Raw genomic sequence first — 18,103 nt, forward strand, 5'->3', positions numbered from 1 at the left:
ACCTGCCATGGGTGGGGTATGGGCGTGAGGGGTGTCCCCGCTGCAGAACTGTTACTGCTCTGGCAGGTTTTTGCAGGGGTGAGTGCTGAGGCAGACTGGGGAACACTTTGGGCTTCTGGTTTCGAATCACATATTGTGTTGAGTTAGAGGGCGGACATCGCAGCTGCCTACAGCTGGTCTTGTCCTGTTGGGATCAGTGATGTTGCCCCAGGTTCCAGCAGTGAAGGAGCTTGCCTAAAGGTAACTTCAGTGTAAATCCCAAATAAGGTTTCTGCTGGTTGCATGGAAGGATCACAGGGCTGAATCTCTGTTACAGCCAAGGCCTGATTATCTTCTTTCCTACACTCCTGAGACTCTACCGACTTCTGCAGAGCCATTCCTGGAGCTCCACTGTGAGACTGAAAAGAGATTAAGTGCCCAGCAGTGCCTCCCATTCCTCCTGTGTCTTGCACCTTTGTTCAGACCTTGCATTTCAAACCATTTTAGCCGGTGGGAGGTAAATCAAAGCTGTTAGGTTTGAGCCAGTGACAATGGCCTGGTGCTGTGTGGTGTGCCCAGCCCCTTGTCTTTGTGCAACGTTTGTGATTCTTGCCTTTATTTCATTTGCTTCTGCATCTGCATTTGTAACCGTTTTTTTTCAAGTGAAGTTTCTGACTGGTGACTCATTAGGAGTAAATAGGCAAAAGGATATTGACTTTACACCTACTAATTTGGGGGTGCTAACAAGCACATGTAAGAGCTCTGGAGTCACTGGGTAAATTGTCCCACCTGGGGGGATTGGAGGAGGGGAGATAAAAAGCATTGCAAAGAAACAGCACTTTTGTTTCTAGCCACTAGCCTTGTCTGTTCCTGCAGCCAAGTGGGGTTGGGGTGAACGTTTGATGGTCACCATTGCTGTAACTTGTTCTGAGCTTTGCCAGGATTTTCCAGCACTGGAACTATTACACCTGTGTGGGCACAAGTAGCTAAGATCCTAGTTATAAGATGCTAAATATGTTCACTCAGAAATGAGCTGGCCTTTATGTGGGCTGGTGGAACAAACCCTCCTTCCTGGGGCACATGCGAGTGCAGGGCAGTGGAGGAGTCGGGATATTGGCGCTGCACATCTGCTGTGCTTGAAGGGGAGTCAGAGACAGAGAGTGGCTTGAACATAGGTTGTATACGTACTGACAGCAGCAAACATCAGCAGTGTGGGATGCCCATTAGGTAAACAGGTCTCACAGTGGCTGCAGGGGCAGCAGAGGCTCACGATCCTGGCTGTAGACAGCTTGCCCTGCTGAGGTCTGTGCTCAGTGCTGCTGGTGCTGGGGCCCAAGTCAGCTGCAGATATGTCTGTCCCTCTCCAGCCACATCTGTGACACAGTAACCACAACCTTGAGGTGGGCTCAAATCGAGATGTTGGCTGTCTCAGAAAGCCCCTATGTTGGTGTCTGTTATCAAGACAGACCATATCCCCCTCCTGTTGCAGGGGAGCTGGAGCACAGCTAAGGAGTGATAGTTTCTAGCCCTGATGGTCCTGCTCAGAGCACACGGTTGAGCTGGGTGACCTCTGGAGAGCCTTCTCAGCCTGAATTGTTTTGTGTTGTGGTGAGTGTCTTTCAACACTGATTGTCAGAACAGAACTGGCAGGTAAAGCCATCAGTGATCCGTTGCTCTGAATGCAGTGGTCCTCCTTTGGATGCATTCAGTGGGACCCTTAGGGAAGTGTCTTTTGTGGTTTGTCCCCTTTGTGATTTTTTGAATTGATATTTTTGAGAATTTTTCATATTTAAAAAATTGGATGTAGGCAAAGTTTTGCATTCTGCTCCTTTAGTCCTTCTGCCGTTTCCCTCAGCTTGAGGTGACCCACTTACATGGTAAGGATGATACCCTCTGCACAAGGGTGTATAAACTGTAGTTTATCTTAAAAGGTGTGTGCTGGGGAGTGGAGAAGCATGCTGTGTGATAACCAGCTATCATCTCTACTCCTTTCTGTACATGAATCCAGTTTGCTGTGTACTTTGAATGGAAGGAAGCAGTCACCAGCCTGGCTGCATCTGATGTCAGCCTCCCTCTCAGCAGCTCTCACTCTGTGGCTGTGCCTTCAGCCTCACTCCTCCTCCTCAGTGCCTGACCTGGCTGCAGCCAATATCTGTCTCTCAGCAGGAGGAATCTGAGGAAATGCAGCAAACTTCAGCTCCTGGGGCTAAATTGTTGTGCTCTCTAACAGCGAACTGTGTTGAACTAATTGACAACCAGCTTTAAATGTACCCCAATCAAGCAAATGCATTGATTTATTTTTTCCTCTCTTACTGAGCGCTAAGCGGCTTCCAGCTTGGTTTCCTCCCCAAGAAGTGGATAACTCATCTATTGTGTAGTAAAACTGATGGGCAATGTTGACCTCTATACAATCCTTTCAGTATTCTGAGGGAGGAAGGAGTTTCTTATGCTTCTGTGAATGTTTGACCACTTAAAAAAAGCCCAACCCAAAACCACACACAACAACAAAAGATGATCCATTTTCTCTGGATGTCTTTGAAAGAAGCTTAGTTTAGAGACAGAGTGGAGAGAAAGGCTATTGATTTTGTTTGACCTCCAAAGAGACTGTGGTCAGTATATTTTCCCTGTTGGAAGTGGTTCAGGTCTCTGAATTTCCATGTCAGCGTTTGTATTCTGAAGCGCACTGGAGCTTTTGCTGCTTCTTCAATAAACAGCAAGCTGTAGGGAAAGGTAATGCTGGTGTAGATTTATTTCCCTCTGGATCTGCCCTTCCTTTCTTTTTCTTTCCTATGTAGCTTGCTCATGTTGCTGATGAAGCAATTACAATCCTTTTCACTGAAAGCTGTGCAGGTTTGTGGCTTAAACTGAGACTACAAGCAACAGTTTTGTAATCTCTATCTTGCTTTCTCCAGGGCTAAGCCAGGTCCTTTACCAACCTCTTGCCTGCACCAGCAAGAAGTGAGATGCCTTCTTTTACAGAGTAATAAAGCCTCTAAAAATTGTCATATGGATGTCATAGGATATGTTGATTGTCAGGTCTAAGAGTTCTTAGAGCTCCTGGGAGCAGCAGTGTCAGTCAGCATCTCTCCATGCCAAGGTGGCAACTGTGTTATCTCCTCCTAATTTAACAATAGTGCTTCACACAGCATGTTTTTGGGTTGTGTGCTTCCGCCTGCTTGGCGGAAGTTCAACACAGCCAGTTTGCTGCTGTCAGCACATCAAAGGGCAGCCTGATAAACCTGCCACAGTGTAATCAAGTCGTAGGTAGAGAGTTGCTGATGTTGGATACCAGCTGCTGAGCTCCCCTGTGGGCTTTGCCAGCATGAGCTTCATTTCTAACCCACATGGACAGACGTTCCTCTTCATCCTAATCCCCTCTCTAGAGAAAGGGTTGGTCTTCTTGCCACTGCCAGCCTCACCTCTGCTTCTAGCTGTGTACTGGGTCAAGGTGGAGGCTGCTGGTGCAGGTGCCTAAGAGCCTGTGGGATGTGTGGGCTGATGACAATTCCACAGCATCAGTTTCTAACTTAAGCACTTCATTTTCCAGAGAGCAACAGCCTAATGCATCCCTAAAAAATAATGAATGGTGGAAGATCCATTTGTGCAGCCTGTGCCAAGCCAAGCTGAGACTGCAGCCTGTGTTGCATGTGTAACTACTGACTCCCCAGAGCAGGACTGGTTCCCCAGAATTTTTTTTTGCTGTCTTCAGCCCAAACCTCCTCCTGACATCTGAATGTTCAATTACATTAGCCCTTTGCAAATGGCTCAGCAATCACCTCCTGGCTCAGGAGTCACCTTTGGGAGCGGCGAGAGAGAGCTGTAACTGTTAAACTGCTGCACAAATATGAAGGCAAGGTGCTGATGAAGAGGGAGCTTGTGGGAGGGGATGGACGTGCTCCCAGCGATCCCCTAGCCCCAGGCAGGATGGGAACCCAAAGCTGCCCAGTGCTGCCCAGCAGTGTTCACCCTGCATCTCCCCACTGGAAGAGCTGCTGAGGTGTGTTCCACAGGTGCTGCCACTGGCCTCTCTGGCCATGCTGGGTGCTTGTGTCTCTCCTGGGTACTGCTGCTGCTAATTATCCCTTGGCCACAGTTCCCAAGGTTTGTGTAGCAAGTGGTGTCACCCTGTTTGCACTGGGCCAGTGAGTAGGACAGGGCAATGCAGAGGGGCTGCCATGTGGTCTGGGACGATGTAGTAATATTTATTACTACAATAATTAATTTAAATATTGTATTTATAATTATTACTTATAATAATAATTACTAATAAATACAGTCATTATTATTATTCAAGTAATACAACAATATCCATCAACCCACTGCTTGCCTTGGGAGTGAGTAGTCCTGGGCTTGCGGTCCAGGACTATTTAGAATGGGCTATTTAGGTGTTACCCACCTCAAGGTTTTGAAGCTTTGTTAATTAGTAAGCAGAAAGTTTTGCCAGAGCCTTAAGCAGCAGGTGATGGGCATGTTGTTGGAAGTATAGGTAATCCTAGGGAAAGCAGCAATGCTTTATGTTACCCCACTGCAGTGGCTTCTGTAAGGTGGTCAGCAAGACATTGTGATGATGGATCAGGAATATAACAGTTTGTTTTTAATGATCAACAGCAAAAACTAAGAGCATGTAGAGAAGCAAAGATGTCCTTGTGTTTTAAGTGCCTGTAATCTGTTTTTCAGAGCTGGGTACCAGAATATCCCTTTGATTCTCAAAGGTAATTGCACCTCTTAATTAGCTGGAGAAACACTCCCCACCCCAGCCTGAGATCTTGCTATATAAATTATAATTAACCCCTTGGCACTGGAAGTTGAGATTTCCTGCCCCCGAGCAGAAATGCAAAACGCATTAGCAGCACTTAATGTGAGCCACTCGCCCAGCGCAGCCGAGGGGTCAGCCCGACCCCCTCAGGCCGGAGGAACGTGGCAGGGAAGCCGTGGAAACCCGAGGGGAAGCACTAAATACACCATTTGAGGATGTTTGACCTGCTTTTTTTTCAGAGCTGCAAATGTCGCGGCAGGAAGGACAACACAGAACAAACCAAGCCGGAGCCCGGCGGGGCGGTGGGAGCCGGGAGGGGCGGCTGTCGGGGCCGACATGGCCCGGTGCCTCGCCGTGAGAACGGCCGAGCGCCGCCGCCCCACACACCTCCAGCCTCATCATTGTCTGCGGCCAGACACACTTGGCTGTGCCTGTTGTGTGCAGAGCCCGGCCGGGGCCGGGCCACCCACTGCTGTCATTCACCAGCATCCTGCTTTTTTGTCTCCTTTTCATCGTGCCTGTTGGGGGATGAGCGGTAACTCCTCACACCGGAGGTGACCTGCGGAGAAGTGCCAGGTTGGGCAGCTGGCGGTGGGGAGGGGGTGGCCCGGCTGGGCTGCCCCGAGCCCGCCTGCACCTGCAGCGCTTCCCTTCCCGCTGCCCTCACCCGCATCCTCACCTCGCAGGAGGGCCAGGCCTGGGGGGCACCTGGAAAGCTATCTGCTTTCATAGAATCACAGAAAGGTTTGGTTTGGAAGGAATCTTAAAGACCAGCTAGTTCCCCACCAGGAGCTTGCGCAGCAGCTCTTTAGCTCACCTTAGCTGGTTCTGTTGCTCCTTCGGGGTCTTGGATGGAGAAGTGGCTCTCTGCTGGCATAGGTCAGTCAGCAGCTTTTTGCCAGGCTCTAACGCTCTTGGAGCAGGTGTTGTTGGCCAAGGGCTGCCTCTTGCCCCACGGGCCATGTGGTGTGTCCTTGGGCTCCTCTCTGCCAGTGGCTCTGGGTCATACTGCTGCTTGCTGAGCTCAAGTGGTGGCAGCAGTGGGGGGTGACTTGGCCACCTTGGCAGAGGTCTAAGGTGGCTTCTTCCCCTTGTGACAAAAGTGAGGGGCAACCCTGCTTGGCACGTGGATGTGGCCATCATGACTTACTGCAAATATTTCAGGTCTGCTGTGTAGAAATAGTAGTGGCAAACTCCTTTCTCCTATGCACTCCAAAAGTTGTGGAGGGAGATAAAAAGAGGAGAGTAAGAAGGTGTCCCAGTGGGGAGGAGGGATGTGCTTGCAGGATAGGAAGTGGGATAGCAAGTGTTGGAAGGAAGGTTTCTGCTTTGGGTTTTGTCCTTTGTCTCTATGTCTGAAGACTTCTAGAATGAATTATGAGCTGATTACAGCACTAATCAAAGTGTCCTCCAAGCTAAACAAGCTCTGTTGATCCATGTTTGGATAGGTATGGGCTGGACACCTGCAGCAATGGTGTCCCCTGCCAGGGCATTTACCATCTCAGGGGGACATCCCACCTTTCAGGTGGGGAGAGGAGGGCAGGATGCTCCAGTGCAGTGAGGAGAGAAAGGACTGGGAAAATTTTGGATGGAAACACGGGATTGAGTCTGAGCTTTAAAGGTGACCTGAGTCTCCAGATGAACTGAGATAAATAACAAATAGTATAAAATCATACAGATTTTATTCTCTTAATGCTGATTCTTTAAACTTAGAATACCACAAGAATGAACTATTGGAGATATTACCTCTTTTCTTTGCTGCTCTTGTTTATAATGCCACAGATGAGGACTGGCTTAGTTCTGTACTTGATTTAATTTTTATGTTAAGATTTAACATGGGATCTGCTTTTCTTAATCCAAATGCTTATGGTTTGAATACAGAATTATATTTGAGATTTTTAAAGTGCCTTTATTAAAACATAAAACTAATTTTACAGTTCTGACAGGTCTTATTTAAATGCCCAGTGCCAGATGCCTTTTGTCCCAAATGACTCTAGAAAAGAAAAAAAAAACTTTTAAAATTTCTCATGCAATTAAAATGCAGTAAAAGGCAAGTAAATAGTCTTACATATGCTGAGGACCAGGGGTAACAGTTTAAGAAAAGTCTCATGATAAATGCATTTCCAAAAATAAATATGTGAAACCAAAGGTGCTAAAGGGAGAGTTAATGTGATACCTGATTTTTGTTGGTTGTTGCATTATATTTGTGGCTGCTGCTCTGAGAATAGTTGCAGGAATTGTGCTATGTCTGTTGGGAGAAACCTTTTCAAAGAGACTGGTGCAGAGGACCCTTCCCCAAGGTCCTTCACCTGAGGAACTCTTTTGGGTGCAGCTGGTTCCAGGTGTGTGTCCCCAGGTGCTGTAGAGGGTCAGTTCTTGTCCACTTCTTTTAAACCTTACCCAAAAATAGTCATACTCTCGTGTACTCTTACCTAAGAGTGATGATTTTCTATACTTCATTTAGTAATACTTTAATTTTTGGGAAAAGGGAGCTTCAGCAGCACAAGCATTAGGAAGTCAGATATCTTTGAAATTGTGTTTGCAACCATTTTTAAGAGCAAACCCTGCTAAAATCTTAAAACACAGAGGAATTTTCCCCATGTGCCAGAACATTTTCTTCTGTTGGGTTGCACTGCTGCCTCCGCTCCTCTGGATTCCAGAGCCACAAGAATCCCATTGAAAACACCAAAGCATCCTGCAACTTTATTTTCAGCATATTTTTTACTTTCTGGAGAAGGGAAGATTACAATGAGCCCCTTTGAGAAAATGCGTGAGCATGCTTATGTTCTGATCCATAAAATTAATTATCCTAATTTCAGCTTTTACTGGCACAGAATAAGAGCCTTGCTTGGTAGAACTTAACATCTTTGTGTATCGGGCACATTTGATAATCTTAATTCAGCTAACACTGGAAACGCTTTATGCATTTCTCCCGACCAGCCCCGTTTTGGAGCACTCACAAATGTGACAGTGGAACCTGGATGGAGTGTGTGAAACCATCCCAGGGTTGGCACACATGAGAGCTTGATGTGTTTGGGACTCCTTGGTAAGAGGATATGGTGGTGCTGCCATCACACCTCCTTCATCGCTGAGGATGAGCAGCCAACCCTCAGCTTGCCTGAGGGAGGAGGGTGAGCGCTGCAGGGTATGTGTGGTCTGTCCTGTGCTCCTGGCCACAAGTAGAGCAGCTTTGGAGAAACAAGAGTACATGGGGTTCCCGTAGTTGTCATTCTCTCCTTATTGTTATTTTTGTGTACATCAGTGTTTTTATTGGGTTCAGCTGAGACTGGGAACAAGAGAGTCAAAATAACTTCATCAGGATTTGTTCTTGTGGTAATTCTAACCCTCTGTGGGGATGGGAAAGGTTCATGCTCTTTCCAGACCCGAGAGACTCCAGTGCTTTGGATGCCTTTCAACGAAGTGCTCAGGGCCAGGTTCTGAGGTCGTTGTCTGTTGGGCTTGACTGTGTCAGTAGGAGTTTATTCAAATGAGAATGATCAAAGACATTAGGGTTTGGCCCTTTACTTTTCATTTTAGGTGCTTTTTCAAGCATAACAGAGCTTCTGAACTTTTTTGAGGCTCATCCTTCACTAATTCCAAACTCAGAGCCTGGTGACTTGTCAAGCAGTTTTCCTGCCTGTGTAGAAATACTGTCCACTTGAGCTGTGTTTGGAGGCTGCAAGACACCCTGGTGAGATAGAGGAATTTCTGTGCTAACATTTTGAACGTTTCTCTTTCCAGGCTTACTTCTTAGTCATGGCGAGTTTGCAGGTGGCAAAGTTCAGGGCAGAATTTGTTCACTGCAGTTCCCACCCAGGCATTTTAAAGCACACAACCTATCCGTCTCCACTTTTACTGAATCTTGTCTAAATAAGCTTATTCACCATCATTGAAGCAACTGCCAAAATATTTTTAGTGTCTCTTATGGTGAATTATGTATAAAACATCTGCAAGAGGCCAAGTCTGATCTCCCACCACTTAATTCTGTTTTCTTAGATCTACTAATGGGTGCAAATGGCTCCATGTCAGAATGACAGTATTTTACATTCATTTTTCTTGTGGGTAAACGATGACCAACCTGTGGGTAGTACAGGCTTGGGCCAGTAATATGGTACTTATAGCTCAAATTTTTGTTGTTATTGTTGTTTTTGAGTTTTTTTGTTTGTTTGTGGGTTTTTTGTTTTGGTTTTTCACAGAGTCACAGATTCAGGGATTTATTAAAGTTTTATATAAGTTGGACAAAAATCTCTAAGACCTACCTTTGTATTTATTCTGATCTTACATCAACTAAACTATCAAACAATTTCCTTATGCATGGACTAATAAAAGACTCAGATTAGCACATTTTAATTAAGCTTCTCCCAAGATGTGGTGAATAACAGTGAGTTTGTAGGGACTGTGTCTGGAAGCTTTGTCATCCTATAGGAGCCTGGGCAGTTCAGAGAAGAGGACTTCTTTGTTTTAGAATCCCCTTTTTAGCTTGATATTGCCATTCTGTCATAAACAATACATCTCCTACAGGGTGGGGAGGCAGAACCTCCCCGAGATGGTCCCTGAGATGCTTGGGGAACACCAGCAGCTCAGCATCGTTCCCTGGGCATGACTTGTTAGCTACTGCTGAACTGGTATGGGAATTTTTTGGGTGGGCACATGCCTCTAGGTAAGCCCTCTGTAATGTTCAAGGCCAGGTTGGGTGGCTCACTGAGCAACCTGATCTGCCCACGGCAGAGGTGTTGGAACTAGCTGAGCTTTAAAGTCCCTTCCAATCCAAACCATTCTATGATTCCATGTTTCTGTGAATGGCTTAAACAGTGGAGGTTTCACTAGTGTGAGTGATATTTTATGACCTGAACATCTCAGGCTCTGTGGGTTAACTGCAGCACAGTGTGTCATGCCTGCAGGTCTGTCCTGGGCTGGGCACTCAGGCTGGCATGGTTGGCACCGACACGGATATTTCTGCATGTCTTGGCCCTGTGTCCCGTAGACATGCCCAGGGAGTGCCAAGGGATAGCTCAGTACACTGGAAGTGGGACAGGAACCTTCTTGGTGTTAGGTCGTTGTTTGTGGATGGGGGTGCCCGAAACCATCTCCCAGAGACCGAAGCTCTTATCGGCTTGTGCGGAGGTGAAACCCAGATGAAGGTGTCCCAGGTGGTGTTCCCAGGAAGGGGAACGTTGGTCCTTATGCTGTGATCCATCCCCCTTGGGGCAGTGGCAGAAGGGCAGGGGGAGCAGACAGCTCCCTGGGCTGGGGAGGGGGGAGCTCTCACCAAAGCCGTGTCCAAAGCTGCTCTCCCAGTGTGTTCCACCCTGCAGGCGGTGGTAGAGGTGGGACCCTGAGGCCGTACAGGGGTCTTTATCAGCACTCCAGGGACTTCCGATGGGGATGTGTGTGAAGTCCTTTGTGTGGAAGTATTTACAGGATCAGGTTGCTGCAGTGTAAGTGCCTTTGAGGTCTCTGCTGCATTATAGATTTTCTTCTGATGTCTCCCATGCAAATATTTAACCTGACTAGTTCCTGAGAGCTACTGAGGCTGTTCTGCAGGTTGCAGGTTGTCTCTGCAGTCTGTCATTTGTTCACACAGAGCCATTGGTCCTATTCCCCTTCCCACCCCATGATGGGGCAGAAAGATGTGCTGTGGAGACTTGGCACTTGGTGCTCCGAGGGGCCTCACACACTCCACACACTCCAAATTGTCTTTGTCTCTCACTGCAACAGTTAGTGAGGGACAGATATGGTGTTTAAAAGAAAACCTCATTTAAGGTAACAGCATTTTTAAAAGCCTGTGTCAGGACTGGGAGCACTGCTCCCCAGGCAGACCCTGCGCTGACACCGAGCCCTTCCCTGGCTCGTGCAAAGTGGTGGCTTAAAAATGAAAATTACTGGAGCCTGGGTCTTGGAGCTGCTCTTACTGCTCCTCCCCACCAACATCCCTTTTAATAATTTGACATACATATACTCTGCTCACTCAGGACAGACACGATGAGCTCATTGCAGTGGTATGTGGGTCAGAGCTCTGCCCTCCTGAGCACCAGCCTCATTGATTGGGGTGGTTACTCCTGATTTGCACCTGAATATTTGAGAGGGGAGTTGGGTTCTATTGTTCATAACTATTAAATATCGTACAGTTTGCAGGACTATGCAAGTGTGCAAACAAAACTTAGGGATGCAGCTTAGATTCCCTTACTGGTCCATGAAGCCTTTGGGCTTCATTAGACCCTCCAGACTTTACCTAATTTTGGCGTTATTCCCTCATCATTACATCATGAATGTGGAGACAGGGTCATTCTCTCCTATGTTGTGGTCATGTAAGGGATTCACGTGGTTTTAGTAGCGGGTAGACAGTGTTTGAACAGGTTTCAGCTATTTTAAGCACACTTGCCTGTGCTGGGAGTCACACGAGAAGATTCAGTCTTACCAGAGTGGATTTTGCTCTCCCATCAGATGCAATATATACAGCATGAACTATGGAAATGTGCTTTGTCTTGGTTCATAGCGCCAGAGTAACAAAATGGGAAAGCTGCTCTCTATCCCAGATGCTCTGCTCCCAGCCTCAGGGTATCAGTACATCCTTCCTCTTCATTCACTGGAAATGGTTTCAAGTCTAAGAGACTTTGTTTCATTAATAGAAGTGCAACTAAAGCAACAGAATCTTGGTCCTCTGTGAGAGTCTTTTCCGCTGCAAATCTGTTTTAGCTGGCTGCCTTCAGGGTGCCTGTGAGCAGTGTCAGTGGCTGTAGTTCCTTCTCTCTATGACTCCTTTTGCAAGGTTTTTACCTGCAAAAAAAAATCCAGTCCTTCTGCACGCTCCTTGTGTTCTCTCCTTTCTCTTTTTATTTATCTGAAACTGAGGATTTTGTGATAGGTACATGTAAACCTTACACTTCTCAGGTGTCCTCTTTCTCCTCTCTTTCCCTGTGCTTTTCTGGCTCCCGTCCTCCCACTCCCAGGAAATATTTGAAAGATAATTTGGCATATTTTCTGCCACCTTCACATATCTCCCTGACTTCATGTTTTCTTAGCTGGAAGATAGCTTTTCGACATATATATATGTAATCCTTTTCACCTAGACTTGTGAGGAATTCCAGTCTCTTCCAGTGGGAGTTTTCAGGAAGGTTTAGGTTAAATGGGCCAATAAGGCAAAAGCACAAAAGCATGTAGCAGGAGATCTCACTCTCTAAAGACATCCTTTCTCTTTTCCTCCCCCCCCGAGCCCCTGGAAAATATATCAGAATATCTAGCTGTCAAAGAATTTAAACAATAATGCCTGATCTGAAGACTGGAGTACAGGGCCTTTGAAAAGAAAGATTGTAATCTCTGTACAGTGTATCCAGGGATGGATGAAGCTGGAATTCAGGTGTGCTGAGCAGCAGAGTCCTGTGGGGATATTGCTCCAGCATGGTGGGACTCATTTTACCTGAGCTCTCCATGGAAATTCTCTTGGATTTTCCCTGTTGCTTTCATTGTGGCCGTGGCGTCTTTGTCATGGAGACAGATGCCAAGTCCAGTTTGAATTAATCTAAAATTAATGACTGAGCTTTTCTGCTGCTGCCTGTGAGTGGGGTGGGAGACACCAGCAGCCCCTTGTGCTGGGTCAGCCTCCGCCCCCCAGGAAATCTTGTTGCAGCATTCAGGGCTGGGATTCATCCCAGCTGATTTTAGATGTGTTGTTCAAGGTCCCTGTCCCTGCTCCTCAGAGAATTTAGGGAGATGCCTGTTTTACAAAGAAGCATCAGCTGTCAAGGATGCTGCAGACTGGAAGCCAACTGGGTTATAACCCACCCTAAAGCCTCACTGGTCTCCCTTGTAGGAAAGGCAGTCAGGGATCCCTAAAAGTAAGAAGATGTTTCCAACATCATAAGACTCAGATTTTTTAGAAGTGGGTACCTGGGGGTGGCCTTGGCCTGTACTGGGGCAGCTCAGGCCACAGTGGGGATCAGATATCATCTGCTGAACTTCCTTCCCTGTGTTCCCCACTCCTGGCCATTGGGTGCAGGATGATCTCTGAGGGTTGCAGGCCCCTTGGGGCGCTGGGCTGTGGATGCTGGTGTGTTTGCTAGCATGGGTGTCTCATTGGATGCTGCTTATCCACTGCTGCTTGGTCTGGGCTATGGCATCAGCCTGGGAGGGATCTCAGCACTGCTGTAACCTTTGCGGCCCACGGGAAAGGTGACTTCCATTTAGTTCTAAATTATGACATTATTTTATTAGATCTTTAAACTTTATTTAAATTTTTTATTTAAAAAGGGGGAGGAAGGTATCATATTTTAATTAGTAGCGGGGTGCCAAAAGAGACCTAGATTAATTATTTGAAATCACTCCATCCAGATGGTTTTAATTTTCACAGCAGGGAACCGGCATCTTTTTAAGGTGATATTTTTCAAATTAAAATCAGCTTGGATATTACTCATACTGGCTGCAGAGCGAGGGGGTGGGGAGTGTGAGCCGGCGTGCCCCATGTTTGTCCGAGTGTGGGTTGCTCATGGGGATCTGTGTCAGAGAGGTGTGAGCTGCTGCCTGTCCATGGGGACTGCAACTCCAGGCTCTTGTGTTGGAGTGTTTTGTCGGCATTAGCTCCTGCTTTGGCTGGCCAAAGCTGGTGCCTGATATTCACTGTTCTCAACAGCTTTAGTTGCAGCACTGAGGCTGGAATGGATGGGAAATGCCTTGCAGCTTAGAAGGGAACCTGTGGCATCCTGCTCTTGCCTGTGTGGAGCCCTCGCTTGACCCCTTCGGTGGGTGGCCCCGCATCTGCTTGTGTGCCTGGGTGGTTTGGACACTGTGGATCTGTGGGCAACTCCTTGGTGCTCTGGGCGTTGGCCGTGGTTCTCGGACCAGTCTTTGCTGGCTCCATAACCTTCACTCATGTGCTGACTGCTGCTCTCCCTCTCTGAGATTGGCCATTAGCCCTCTACTCCTGTTAGAGGAACCCCTTTCAAAGTCATCAAAGGTAGATAGGGGTTTTTTGCTGTTCCCTTGTCTATTAATGCTGTGTTGCATCTGAGCAGCCTCCCTGAACTTCTTGGAGCAGTGGGCATTCCCCAGGTTATCTACCATGTTGGTCATCCTTGAGGACTGTTCTTTGGCCCTGTGCCATCCTCCCCATCCTGACTGGGCTCACCTTGATATTCTCACTGTGATGGGTTATTTCTGGATCACGTGGCCTTTCCCCACAGGAGTGGTCACAGGTTTGATACCACCTTGGCAGGTGTGGGGAGAAAACGTGCAGCACCCATTTTTTCCTTGCAAGCTGCTCTCCATCACCAACTCCCAAGCCCATGATGCATTTCTGAAAAACTTAAATAAATATCCATATTTGTGCACGATTGCAACTAATATTCTGCTGTAATACTGGCGTTACCCCACTTGCTGTCAGAAAGAAGTTATAATTTAAATATCCCCTGTGATAACAGATTTAACTGGAAACCCCTGAACCTGCAGATGTGACTGAGCTGCAAAGGGAAAACTCCGTTTAGGGCCCTTGTGAGTTAAAAGTTTGTGATATTTGCTCTGCTGCAGAAGCCAAAAGCTGACTTTACAAGTGGGAAAAATATTAATGTGTTTAAATGAAACAAACTCCCATTTCTATCCCCATGGTAAATCCTTACAATGAATGTATTTGCTCTTAGAGGGCTTTAAAGCTTGAAATATGAATGCTGAAAAGAATGTGACTTTTTGCAGCACAGATCAAACATTCTCCAGAGTTTGGCATAAGCCGTGCTTCTACGGCAAGGCTGGGATCTTACAGGCGTGAGTATTTCCAGAGCAGGACCATGCAGTTGCACTTGCTGACACTTACACATTCTTGCATTGTGTTTCAACCATGTCTCCTTTCTCCCCCTCCATATCGGAGATGGATCTGAAGCAAAATGTCCAGTCTGCCTGTTCCTGCCTCTCCGGGGAAATTCCCGGAATCTGAATCTTGAGCATGACTGGAATTTGTGTTTAGATTAGAGCTGGAATAAAAGGCTGAATTTGGATGTGTCTGGGTTTTTGAGATGATGATGGCACACTGCTCATCTAGGTGGCAGCTTGGCCCCTTCTGCAGATACAGCTGTGTCAGAGCAGGTGGTTTAGGAAGATGCAGCAGAAATCTGTCCTCTGCCATAGCTCCTGGTGATGCTGCAAACCAGCTCTGGCATCAATAAATGTGTGAGACACTGTGGGATTGGCCGTATGTGTCCCATCGAGAGTTGAAGACCTGGACCTGGACTGCCAGAAGGCAGTTTGTGGCATCCTGGAAGCACAGCTAGACATGGAGGACATCTGCAGGGTGAGTGTGTATCAGACAGAACAAGCAGTGCCAAATTTCTCCCCTGCTAGCTGTTGTGGTGATCTTCAGGAGATCACTGCGATGTTTTGTACCAGGAGCATGTGGCATGACCGCTTCTATGCAGTGTTTGACGGATGCTGGCTATGGGGAAAGGATTTTCTTTCTTGTCATGGTAAGCTTACATCTTCATGAGAATAAAATCTATGTTCTTACCCTCCAAGAACCCTCCTGCAATGTGAAGGAGAGCACTGTCATTGATACAGGCTGCCCAGGGCAGTGGCGGAGTCACATCCCTGGAGGTGTTTAAGAGACGTGCAGATATGACACCTGGGGACATGGTTAGTGGTGGCTGTGGCAGTGCTGGGGGAACAGCTGCACTCGATGATCTTAAAGGGCTTAACATCAAGCTAATATTGCTGATGGGGTGGCGGGGTTGGTGTGGACAGATGGAGCACACACATGTGTATGCCTCCTTTGTGCTAAAACCAGCATTAAACCTGGACCATCCACGCAGGAGTTAGTGGAGAGGTGTCAGTTTTGCACCTGTGACTAAGCTGTGAGCTCAGCCTCAGGGTGGTCCCTTGGGTTGTTCCTGTGCGGAGCATCCCAGGGTGGTTCAGCTGGAGGCAGTGGGACAGTGCAGGTTGCACCCTGTGACTTAATGGGACCACACTGGTAAATGTTTTTTTTTCTTCTTCCTTTACAAGCCCAGCTTCTAGTGGAAACAGACACTTTTGGCAGTCAAGTCCGGATCAAAGGGAAGGAGACAGATTTCTACCTTTGCATGAACAGGAAAGGCAAGCTAGTGGGGAAGGTAAGTGTTTCCTATTAATTAATTTGTAACCTGAGTGTTACCCTTAGCAGCCTCGTCACGGCTGTAAGGATGTGTTCAAGCTTCGCCTGTCAGCCTCAAATGAGAAGCAGGATGGAGGGGATGTGGAGTTTGTGAGGCTGCCCGTGCCCTCCCAGCCTCCCCAGCCCCTGTCAGACAGCCTTCAACCAGGCTGGGATCTCCAGTGGTGCCTCAGATGTGGATGGGTTCATGCTTCACGGTTGTGTTCAATTGACATGAGATGTCATGTCAGCATCCCAGTGCCATGGATGGCACTCCACAATAACTTCCTTACTTGGTCTTTCTTTGGGGGGAAATGCGAATATAAATTTCCCTCAAAAATTCCTTTTAGGGGGAAATTAAAAATAAAAGGGCAAGTGGAGCACTGTGCCGCGGGGGGTGTAGGCAACATAAGGCCCCTTCCTCTCAGTGGTGAGCCAGAGGATGGTGTGACAGAACTCATGCTTGAATTCCAGCACCGTGCTGGAGCTGGGCCTCATGATTCAGTGTTACAGGAATTTTTTTATTACTTTGGATCCCCCCTGAATGGAACCATGTAACAAATTACAATGTGTTTACCCATCTAGCTTAATTTCTTTGCATTTTTTTTTGTATTAATTTGTTTTTGTAATTAAGGCAGTTCTGTATTGTTGGTGAAGCTGGAGGCTTGCTAAGCAGGCAGGGGCTTGTGCAAAGCTAAATTACTACCAAAATAAAAGGAAAATAAAACATCCCAGCCTTCCAAACCCTGCTGCCCACACTTTGTACCACCAGGCATTCAAATCTAGCATCTTTGTGGCTGTGAAAAAGGAAAGCTTGAGTCAAGGCAGTGAAAGCCACGCTCCCAAACAAAAATCAGAAACCAAATGGCTCTGATGAAAAATTATTTACTTTTGTGGTCCCGGGGGTGACACTTGCCCTCCCCAGCAATCCCCCTCTCCTCCCCTTGTGTGTTCCTCGGGAGCAGTGTGGCTGCTCTGTCGAGGCTCAGTCCAGATCATTTGCTGCCAGCTGTGCCCTGTGCCTGACCCGCTTCGGAGCTGCCTGTCGAGGCATCCAGAGCACTGCTCTGGACTGGGGGAGACTTGGAGATTGGTGCTCCGGGAGGACCGAAGCAGCCGGTTCTCTCTGCTTCCTGCCCTTGTGCAGTGCGATTGCAACACCGCGTGAGACACTGTAGTTTGATCTTGGACAGGGAAATTCATTGTTTTAACCAGATTTAGCCTCTCAGGATACACATTGGATGCTTTCAAAGGTTGCATTGGACACAAACCTGACTTTGATTTTTTTTGTGCTCTAATTTTCCATCCTTTAAATGTGACGATAGCGTTTTTCCCTGCAATGTTATAAGGATAATTTTGTTAATGTTTGTGAGGTGCTGATACCACAGTTATGGAGACCTTAGAGGCACTCAAATTAGATGGGGTGAAACAAGCGCAAAATCTTACCTTTTTCTTTAGTAGACCTTTCCCCAAGTGGATCAGCAATGGCACACGGTGCAGCCCACAGCCTTTCCTGCTCTGTGCTAAGTGCCCAGGAGCATCCTGGCAAAGTCAGCACCTGTTTTTCAAAACATGCATTATATTTGTATATAGTATGTATTTAAGACTCATCCCTTGATTTGGTCCATTGGGTGCCAAGGCAGGACAGTTCTTTAGCTCGTCACCTTTCACGCAGCATGAACCATTTTTTCCCCCCTGATATGCTTTTCATAGCATTAAGTTGGCAAATGGTTTGTTACAAAAAATAAATGAGTCTATTCTTGTAAATATGAGCCTTCCCACCCCAGCCTGCTGACAAGTTCACAAACCAGCCGACCTGAGCCGGAGGGGGTATGGGACATGGCATTTGGAAAGAAAATGTTCCAGACGTGTTGCCCATATTAACAGCTTCTCATGCGCAAAAAAAGAAAATAATAGCATGTCTTCTTGATACCAAAAGAACGTGGTTTTAATTATTATCATAGTTTCAACTCTCTTTGTGGCAAGAGTTTGAGGGAATGCTTTTTAGCTCGAATGCTCTAAACAGCTAGTAAACCCCAAGGAAAACATTAGATAAAAGTTACGCCTGGGCTTATACAAATATTTAAGTTCTGTCTGGGGGTGGAGGGGAATGAAACCCATAAACTGATTGTTTCACGGTTGTCCCAGTATGTTCATTTGGCCAGAGAGGAACCATGGGACCAAACCGGGTCTTTTCCTCTGCTCATTTCCTATTGCCTTACACAGCATAATCCCCAACAATACCAGCACATGCCATCTGG

General features: G+C 47.0%; 1 protein-coding gene across 2 annotated transcripts in view; it reads left to right on the plus strand.

The window, feature by feature from the left end:
• FGF18 (fibroblast growth factor 18) overlaps nucleotides 1-18,103 on the plus strand; it is a 73,553-nt gene that overhangs the window by 39,962 nt on the left and 15,488 nt on the right. For both annotated transcript variants that reach the window (XM_051793823.1, XM_051793822.1), the window contains exon 5: nucleotides 15,716-15,822. In XM_051793823.1, coding sequence (XP_051649783.1) covers nucleotides 15,716-15,822 — 107 coding nt within the window. The remainder of the gene's footprint in view (nucleotides 1-15,715; nucleotides 15,823-18,103) is intronic.

Source organism: Manacus candei, unplaced genomic scaffold, assembly GCF_025592945.1.
Source record: "Manacus candei isolate 608988 ecotype Guabito, Panama unplaced genomic scaffold, ASM2559294v1 h1tg000037l, whole genome shotgun sequence".
In the NCBI taxonomy this organism is placed as follows: domain Eukaryota; kingdom Metazoa; phylum Chordata; class Aves; order Passeriformes; family Pipridae; genus Manacus; species Manacus candei.